At 41.3% G+C, this 10,130-nt stretch overlaps 1 protein-coding gene across 1 annotated transcript in view; it reads right to left on the reverse strand.

Annotated features, from left to right (window-relative positions):
* Window positions 1-10,130, reverse strand: part of Kcnh8 (potassium voltage-gated channel subfamily H member 8) — a 418,565-nt gene that overhangs the window by 58,911 nt on the left and 349,524 nt on the right. Inside the window, exon 11 of the mRNA XM_008849967.1 lies at window positions 5,704-5,918. Coding sequence (XP_008848189.1) covers window positions 5,704-5,918 — 215 coding nt within the window. The remainder of the gene's footprint in view (window positions 1-5,703; window positions 5,919-10,130) is intronic.

Raw genomic sequence — 10,130 nt, forward strand, 5'->3', positions numbered from 1 at the left:
AATGCACACACACATACACACACACACACACACACACACACACACACACACACACATACCCCACACATATATGGTGGCTTCAGTTGACAGATATCTGGGTATTCAATTTCGTAAGCACATTCCAATCAACGGTGATTAGCACTGGAGCGATGAGGAAGACTGGGCATTGAGAGAAATGTATGGACTCCAAACTGCTGTGGGTCAGCACCAGGAACCACTCAAGTACAATCAGGCATGAAAACCATGAAGAGAAGATGCCGAAGGTGGGTGATCCTCAAAGGCTTCAGGGATGCTCTGAATGCTGGAGAGCTGCTTGTAATTGACTGTAAACAGCAGCTCAAAGAAGGGCATCTCAGTGAGGACCAGAGCCCACCAAATCTCAGCACCAGGAGAGAAATGCCCCCTTTTAAACTAGAGAGCCAGAGAGAGAAGCCTTAGCATTTTACGCTTCTTGGATTATATATTATGAGTAGAAAATTGAAGAAGAGATGGGGTGATAAACATATTTATAACTTTAATAGCTTTAGTTATCTAGAGAAACCTCAGTAAGATAGAATTAGAGAATTTATTATCCCGTTTTTCCCAAAATTGTTGGCATTTATCACGCCACAGCAACAGCATCATCAACAACAAATCAGCAGCAACTGTGCATGTGGTATATAAGGTATTTATATGTAGTTATATGAACATCTGACTCAGCCTTGTTCATTTCTGTAAACAATTATTTTGGATTCTCTCCAATCATTTTATTTATCTCAAGTTCAAATCTTTTTATGTGAAGATGAACTAGATTTCTCAGCAACAGATGAATTTGTGTCAAAATCAACTTAGAGAGCTTACCATAAGAAACAGTGAAGCAAGTTTCTTACAATCCGCATAGACAGAAATGGCTAAATTAACCAATGTCACTACTGGGGTCATGGAGGAGTCATAAATAAAGGCAGAAAATATGCTGATGGAGTACGATACATAATTAGTGCAAGGTCAGAGAGTGATAGCTAGCCTTTCGACAAACTAAAATATTTTATATATTTTGATTAATTTTCCTGTGAGAATCAGATAAGCTGTCATTCTAAAGTTAGACAATTTAACTTAATTCTAAGAGTCATGAGCTTAAGGCTATGTACAGAGAAACTGCAGAAACTAGGATAATGAAAAGGAACCAGGGAGGTAATGGGCAAGAAGGAACCTGAGAGAGAAGAACAGCAGGAGACAGGTGTTACTAAGGGAGGAGTGGATGAAATGGGGGTATTTGAATGGGAGCAGGAGGGAGAGTTATACAAGGAACCTTGGGATGAAGGGAAAGAAGGAGATCAAGAGAGGTGGGACCATAGGAGACTGGTATTATCAAGGGAGAAATGGGGGAAAGGCAGATACTTTAAATGGCGAAGTCATTGTGGGAGGGTTAGACAGGGAGAGAGAGGATAGATAGATAATGCCTAGCTAGTTTTAAAAAAAAACAGAGAAAATCATATCAGTCCAACAACCTACTGACAAATTACACATACATTATCCCTACATGAGTCCATGTGTACAGCTGAAGGCTACATAACAAGAAACAGTGCCAGACAGGAGAAACCTTTCTTTGAGTTGTTGGCCAGGGTAGTCCAAGAGACTCCCCAAATTTTACAGGCTTTACCACAGTCCTTGATTGCCTCCCAGAACTTGAAGGTAAGACCCTACTGCTGAAGATAAATATTAGCTACTTCTTAAAACGCTTTCTAGCCTTTGTTTTATTTCAAAATGGGCTAAATGTCAGTCTTTTTAAAAAGTATTTTGGTTTAATTAAAATATTTTTAATTGTTTGACAGTTTCATACATTATATAACAAATTCTGGGCCTCTGGTAACTCTTCGGGTCATCAGACAGTTTATGAGGTACTTGGTATAAAAGTGACCTCAGGACGCAGATTAGGAAGTTACCAGCAACCTAGAGCTAAATTAACGTGTGTCAAGAAGAACAGGAAACTCGGGGATGAAGGGAACAGAAGTTGGGAATGACACAGGTGGTGGAAGGAGATGCAAAGTGGCCACGTGACTTTTCAGAAAAAGGGGATCTAGGTTATGTTTATGCTGTTTGCATCCCTTTGTGGAATGTTTCACCTTCTATGCCATTGATCCACCAGAACCTCTGTGACTGGATTCCGTGTGTCACATGGAAATCACAGATGGGGGGGCTATATTAGTTACTTTTCTGTTGCTGTGATAAAACACCGACCAAGGCGACTTATAGAAGGGAGAATTTATTTGGCTTACAGTTCCAGAGGGAATGAGAGACCATAATGCCAGGGAGACATGGTGCCCGAGGTGTTGGGGCAGAAAGCTGAGTGCTCACATCTTCAGGCAGGCACAGGAAACAGAGTGACTGGAGATCCAGCAAGGCTTAAGAACTCTGTAAGCTCAGCCCCAGGGACATGCTTCCTCCAGCATGGCCAGCTTCTAAGACCTTCCAGAACAGCACCACCAACTGGGGACAAAGTGTCCGAATACTTAGAGACTATGGGGGACACTCATTCAAACCACCACAGGGGTTGGCTCCAAATTTACTCTGAAGGCAGAACAGCGTGGCAGGGTAGAGAGCACGAGTCCTAAACCGCAGGGAGTCCTGAGAATAGAACTTCTCCTGAGGGCCATGGGACGCTGGAGCAGGGTATGACTTTCCACAGGGGTTTGAAACACTGGAGAAGACTGGTCCCAACTTATTTCTAACCATGAGAAGGCACAGTATCCCAAGGTCGTGGATGTGTGCGTGCGTGTGTGTGCGTGTGTGTGTGTGTGTGTGTGTGTGTGTAAAAATCTTTGAGTGATAAAAGTCCAGGAAATCCGATGCCCTCTTTTGACTTCTGTGGGCACTGCACGACATGGGTGCACCTACCTACATGCAAGTGATACACTCATACACATAAAATGAAATAACAAAAAAACTCTGGGCAACAGAAAAATTTGCAAAAATTTTATCCAATATAAAAATCCTTTTACAATTTATTTATTTGTACGTGTAGGAATGTTTGGCCTGTACGTGTGTAAGTGCATCTGAGCGTGCAATGCCTGTAGAAGTCAGAAGGGGGTGGCAGAGCTCCTGGAACTGCAGCTACAAACAGTTGTTAGTGGCAATTTGAGTGCTAGGAACTGAACTCAGGTCCTCTGCAAGATCAGCAAGTGCTCTTAACTGCTGAGTCATCTCTCCAGATCTGATAAAAAAGTAAAGATCCTTTATCTGCATGCAGAAGAACGAAATCAGATCCTTATGCCCCACCATATTTAAAAAACAATTCAAAATAGAGAAGAGACTTAAATGTAAGACCCAAAGCCACAGTACTCTAGAAGAAAACATAAGATAAAATCTCTGGCATTGATCTGATTAATGATTTTTCTTTTGGATGTGACTCTAACACACAGGAGACAAGAATAGGCAAAAGCAAATGGTTATGTCAAGTTGAAAAGTTCTCCAGAGCAAAGGAAACATCCAATGGAGTCAGAGACTGACTGTTTGCCAGTCATGCCTGGCAAACAAATTCAGGAGGAGATCAGACAGCCCAACGGCAGAAGGCAGTAGCCTGATTAGAAATGGGCAGAAGACCTGTACAGACATTTCTTAAAGCATGCAAAGCGGTTCAACATCACTCCTGATAGTCACGGAGATGGAAAATAATGCTACAGTGTTGGGATGACCGCAATCACAGAGAGGAAACAAGTCCTGGCGAAGATGTGGAGAAAAGGGAGTCCTTACGCACTGCAGGTGAGAGTGTAGATGAGGAATGCTCATGTGGAAACAGTGTGCTTGGCTCCTCAAAGTGGAGCCACTGCAAAGCAGTTCAACATCACTCCTGATAGTCACGGAGATGGAAAATAATGCTACAGTGAGAGATCCCATACCTGTTGGGATGACCGCAATCACAGAGAGGAAACAAATACTGGCGAAGATGTGGAGAAAAGGGAGTCCTTACGTGCTGCAGGTGAGAGTGTAAACGAGGAATGCTCATGTGGAAACAGTGTGCTTGGCTCCTCAAAGTGGAGCCACCATTGTGTCAGCAACTCCAGTACATACTGCAAATGAGCTGAGGTCTATAGCTCAGTATCGATCAGAGGGATGCTTGGACTTTGATGTGTATCACACCACTCTTCAGGATAGTCATGTCACGGAATCACATGGAGGGTGGATAAAGATAACAGCGTACTGACATGCTCTTGGATACCACTGACTCTTTATAGAGAAGGGAATTCTGCTCTTACATTGATGAACCAGAAGGACATTAAGCCTAGTGAAATAAATCAGGCACAGAATGACGAATCCTGTTTGATATCATTTTTATGTAGAATCTAAAGAAAGACCTTGTCCTTGAAGCTGAGAGTTGGAATCGTGGTTACATGGGGCTAGTGGGATATGATTAAAGTGCACACAATTACATTCATTATGTCTGTTTGCAGTAACTATAATGAATAAGGATACATTGCATACTAGATTATTGAGAGTATATTTTAAATGTCATCACCAATGAGTATGAATGTGAGACATTCATTATAATGTATATGTATTTCAAAACACGCTGTCTTTAAATTTGTCATTGTACTTTTGATTTTACAAATTAAAATTGAATCAAAGAATGACTGTGATTACAACACGAGGCAGCGTAGTTATACTGCTGTGGGTTTTACATCTGAGTTTTCTGCTCACTCTGTCCTGACCTCCAACAAATTTTCAGCACTGTAAGCGATCATAGATGTTTGCTCTTCTATATAAACAGATGGACACTTAAAGGTTGTTTTACCCAATAAGATGTTTTGTATAGGTAGAGTGCCTAACGTCATAGGTAGCTGATAAATATCGACACACCCTGTTTTCTATCACCAATGAAAAGAACGTATATCACTCATTTAATGTCATTTTATATCCCGAACAAGATGAGAGACCGTGCAACTTGCATTTTCTCTGTATTTTTCAAACGAGAGAGAATGCTGACGACCACCAAAATGCCTGTACAATATGGATTAGTCAAAGCCACTGTCTCTTAAAGCCCGAACAATCAAATGTTGCAAATACCTGGGACAAGACGGAGACTGTTACGCAACACTCTGCATGCTCTGGCTTGCTTTTTGACAATCATTACTGTTAACTCGTTACCTCTGACACCTCTAATGAAGTCATGCTCATGATCAGCTTAATCATAAGACTTAGTTCAGTACATATTTTGACAGGGAAGCTGTTTATAAATTGAAGCATGAAGCAAGTATATAATTGGATAAAATGTTCATTATGTTTTCAGTGTGACAATCTCCGGCCTGAATGCTTTAATGCATATTTAGTCACTTTGAGTTAGAATGTTTGGGGAACTGTTTTAACAAAAAAGATTAGTTTCAAGCAAAATCCATGTCAAACAGTTGAAGTAGTGAACAATCACACACAGCAAACCCTGAGCCACATACTTGATACTGAAAGCTTCTGGAGACGTCACGCATTTCCACCTAAGTGCTGTATGTCACTGAAATGGAATTAGATATAAACACACGAACCAAGAAGCCAGAAACTGACTGTAGACAACACTGTCCTGGAACGTCGGCAATGAACTCCGGGTTCCAGCTAATTAGGCACTGATCCAGTGGCTGCAGACCTTATATTTGGGTTCTTAGAGTGAGGTTATGACATTTGAATCTACTGCTGTCCATGATCCCCCAGTTATCAGGGCTCGGTGCTAATTAGACTTACATCACTCTCGTGCCCTTCTCGAAGGTTGTATGTGAGGTCATGCTGGATGTCTTCCACGAATTTGTGAGCATATTCTGGGTAAAGGTCGAGTACTTCAAACAGCCCTTTGAGGATGATGCACTGAAGATCACAGTAGGTCAGCGCCTTCACATCAGCGTTCGTCTTGATCACTTGGTCTTTAATTGATAGATTTGCTCCAATTAAATCTCCTTTCCCTAAAACAGTTAGAAGAAGGGAAAAAATACACATCATTTTGAAGGGAAACAAAGCAAGTTCAGGACGGGCAACTTCATTTGCCTTACAGACTTCATTTCTCTCACAGTACACTAAAAAGAGAATATTTGGGGCAGACTATTTGACAGCAGTGCTGAGATTTGGAACGTAATAGTTTTTTAGTTATAGAACACGAGATGTTAGCACAGCATTGCAACCCTACCAAGCATCTTCAAAACATCTTCAGACACTGGCAAATGTCCTCTGGTGGGTAAAATGGCCACTAGAGAGACCTGGTTCCAAGAAACGTGGGAAAGGACTTGAGCATCACAGAGCATCCATGGGCTCTAGGCAGCTCTCTTGTAGGATTCAGCAAATGGCTTTGGATCAGTCAGTTGACATTTCTCACAGTCACTTTAACCATTTAAGGGAGGTAGCAATGACTCAGATTTTTCTGAATGAAAAGTGGCTCTGTGCTTTTGAGGTAAGACCACCAGAAAGTAGTAATTGCTTTGCTTCTAGTAATTCAGACAGTAACACAGTATGCTATTCAGCCTTTGAACACATTTAGGTTCTTTATTTACTTATGATCATGTCTCTAAGACAGGAGGGTTAGGTATGAGGAGGAGCTCTACGGACCATGAATCTATTGTGTTCTTATATTGTGTGGCACCGTAAGAACCTCCTTTCTCCACTCAGAGAATGAATAAATAAAAACGATGATCTCGGGCTGGAGAGAGGGCTCAGTGGTTAAGAGCACTGACTGCTCTTGCAGAGGACCTGGGTTCGATTCCCGGCACCCACATGGTGGCTACAAACCATCCTTAACTCCAGTTCCAGGGGAATCCAACACCCTCTTCTGATGTCTGTGGCACTCACATGCTTACAGGCAGTACACTCATACACATAAAAGGGTGCTAGCGCCCTTGACAGTTGACTGCAGTGCCAATGTCCACCACTGTCAAGCTGCATGTTCAGGACCTAACTCGCTTGCTTGAGTTTATTGATTAGCTAATATTGAACAATTTTATCTTTAAAGTCCTTAAGGTGATTTAATCAGCTGAAATTACCAGAAAGGTGAAACACCTGTACATGTTAAGAAATCACTGTTTTTTACCTCTGATATGCTTTGAACACTGTCATAAAATAACCCAGAAGCCTCAGGAGAAACACAAAGAAATCCTTCATTTCATAGACAAACTTAGGTTAAAGGCCGAGGTGACAGGAGAATGTCCCCAGGGGCAACTAGCATTAAACTCACTCAGATATACAAATGAGGACCTTCTGAGTCTTTCTCCAAAGAGCATCATCCTAGACATTAACTATGATCGCTTTAATGGCCCTGGGCTATTTTCTGAGCAGGCAAGAACAAACAGTTGAACAGCCATAAACACCAAGCAAGACGCCTGTCATCTCCCTAGTCAATTATTTTTTAACTTTGAAATTTTTATGCTTTATCATGTCCAGCATTTACAGAGGCAAAGTACCTGGCATGAAACCATCTTCAATAAAAGCCCATCCCTTTTAATTTTTCAGTAAAACACATGAAATTAATTAGAAATACTTGCTATTTAGAATGTCATCAAAAAACTTGACATCAAAAAACTTGAAAATTTTTAAATATTGGATTATATCTAGGTATTAACTTAAAATTAATATTAGAATCAAACTTTGAAATTGAGTCTATTCTGGCAGAAGAAAAACACATATTTTACTCTCTACTTATAGACTGTAGGATGACAAACAGACGTAAGGGAAGAATTCAAGTTTTCAATCAGAATATTATACACTGGTTTATATTTTAAAATAAGCAACAGGCTATTTACAAATAAGGAAGTCTCCAAATGTGTATATTAAAATGACAAATATATAAACTGTTTGAAATCTAAATGAAAACAAAATTAGGTACATTTGATCTGAGAGTTGAGAGCACAAATTTCCAATGAACACAAACACCGTAAAGGAAACACAAGAGGAAGCGTTTAGGGTTTCCTTAGCTTCTTTCTGTCTGCATTGCTGGAGATAGTAGCTGCATTTTTAAATATTGACTTTATCATTCTTATCTGGAATATCTTTATTTACTGCCCACACTTCAGCTCTCTGCCATTTCATGAGCATTTTTAGTTATTAGTATTTTTGTGTACCAAGAGTGTAGTTTGGGTGTTTGATTTGTGGTAAACTGATCTCCAAAGATTTCTCTGCACATACACACACACACACACACACACACACACACACACACACACAGATGGAGGTCAAGGGCAACTCTTAAAAATATATTTTATTATTTTTATTCATGTGTATGAGTGTATTTCTTGCATGTATGTAAGTGCACCCGTGTCATGCAATGCCTGCTGAGGTCAGAAGAGGGTGTCAGATCTCCTGGAACTGGAGTTATAGATGGTGGTTAGCTGCCATGTGCGTGCTGGGAACTGAGCCTAGATCCTCTGCAAGAGCAACCAGTGCTCTTAACCACTGAGCCAGCTCTCCAGCCCAAGGTGAGGGGTCAACTTTAAGGGTCAGCTCTCTCCTCCACTCTTCAGGTATCGGGGGATGGAAGATGGAACTTGGTCCTCAGGTTTGGCGGCAGCACCACCCCTCTCCCTGAGTTCTCTCTACAGTGTCATAGAACTTGGTCCTCAGGCCCTGTGTCAGTGCTACCCCTCTGCCCCAAGCATTCTCTACATTTTCAGAATTTAAGTTTGACTTAAAATTGAAAATTATGCTCTGTGTATGTTTGTTAGAAATCTAAGTATTGGTCTAAATATGCAGAGCTGTGGACAGAAGTAAGACATAAATACAGCCAGGAGGCTGTGGATACACCAACTCTTCAAATTTGTACATCTGAGGATGATTATCACAATTTGGCATCTTGTATTATGAACATTCATAGATTCTGTTACTCAAGGGTCAGTAGAAAGAGTGCTGAGGTTACCGGATGTTCGTTCCTAGGATTGCTGTGGTCTGGCTTTTCAGCCACGACGACAGTGAGTGTAAAAATACCCCCAACATCTTGCTAAATCTGGCACCTTAGTGTCCAGTTTAGTTTCTGCAGTCAGTGGATATTCAGAGTATGGATGATGGTGTTGGGCCTCACGTCGAGCCTTGGCAACACCATCCTGCCCTCACTAATTTCCAGCCCTGTCGATTTCTGACTGTCTGTGTTTAGACTCCCAGGCTCAGAGGTTTTCTCTTTTTGAGGACAACAACAGGAAGGTGATGGGCCGCACCTGGAAGCCAGTGTGCATCTACCGAGGTGGCTGAATGCCATCCGTGAAGACCACTTACCTGCTTCACTCTTTTCTTTCAAACAGCAATGAAGAAATGAGTGGAAAACACATATACTGGACATAGAATGAAGGTGGATGTGGTAAAGAGATTCTGTCATTTATTAATTCCTGTGACAAGTCTCTCCAGGCATCAGATCAGGAAATGTTTCCATGTGTTGATTGGATGATAGAGTCGCTTGAGAAAGTTTATGGCTCGGCAGCTGTTTGGTGATAGTCACAACACCACTTAATTGGCAGAGTGGACATGTGTTAAATGACTAGAGACCGAATGTGAGGCTGTGTGCTTATCAACATCATCATGGATTTGAATCAGAAGTAATATTATGATGGGGAAAATGAACTGAGCTCCATTGAAGGTAATGATTTATGATTGTGGTGGTTTGCATGAGAATGTCCCCATAGGCTCCAAGTGTTTGGACATTTTGTCCCCAGTTGGTGGTGCTGTTTTGGGAAGTCTTAGGATGTGGCCATGCTGGAGGAAGCATGTCACTGAGTGGCAGGGCTTAGAGAGTTCTTAAACGTTGCCAGATTCCCTGTGTCAGATTTCCTCTGCTTGCTTGGAGATGTGAATGCTTAGCTTTCTGTTCCTACTCTGGCCACCTCACCTGCCTCCCTGCCAAGACAAACTCTAATCCCTCTGGAACCTGGAACCATAAGCTTAAATAAACTCTTCTTCTTATACGTTCCCTTGGTCACCATATTTTATCACAGTGACAGAGAAGTAACCAATCAATGATCTTCACTTGGATGCAGCCTCAATATTGCGTTCAGTTTAGACTGGTCATGGAGCATCATCTTTGATACATACATGGCAGAAGTAGAGAGGTGAAAATACCAACCATGAAAATCACAATTTATGCAGAAACTTAGGACCAGAATCAAAACAGCAGCTGAGTAACTTTCAGTGGTAATTAAATTTTTAAA

The sequence above is a fragment of the Nannospalax galili genome, unplaced genomic scaffold (genome assembly GCF_000622305.1).
Source record: "Nannospalax galili isolate Female #2095 unplaced genomic scaffold, S.galili_v1.0 scaffold364, whole genome shotgun sequence".
NCBI classification, from domain to species: Eukaryota; Metazoa; Chordata; class Mammalia; order Rodentia; family Spalacidae; genus Nannospalax; species Nannospalax galili.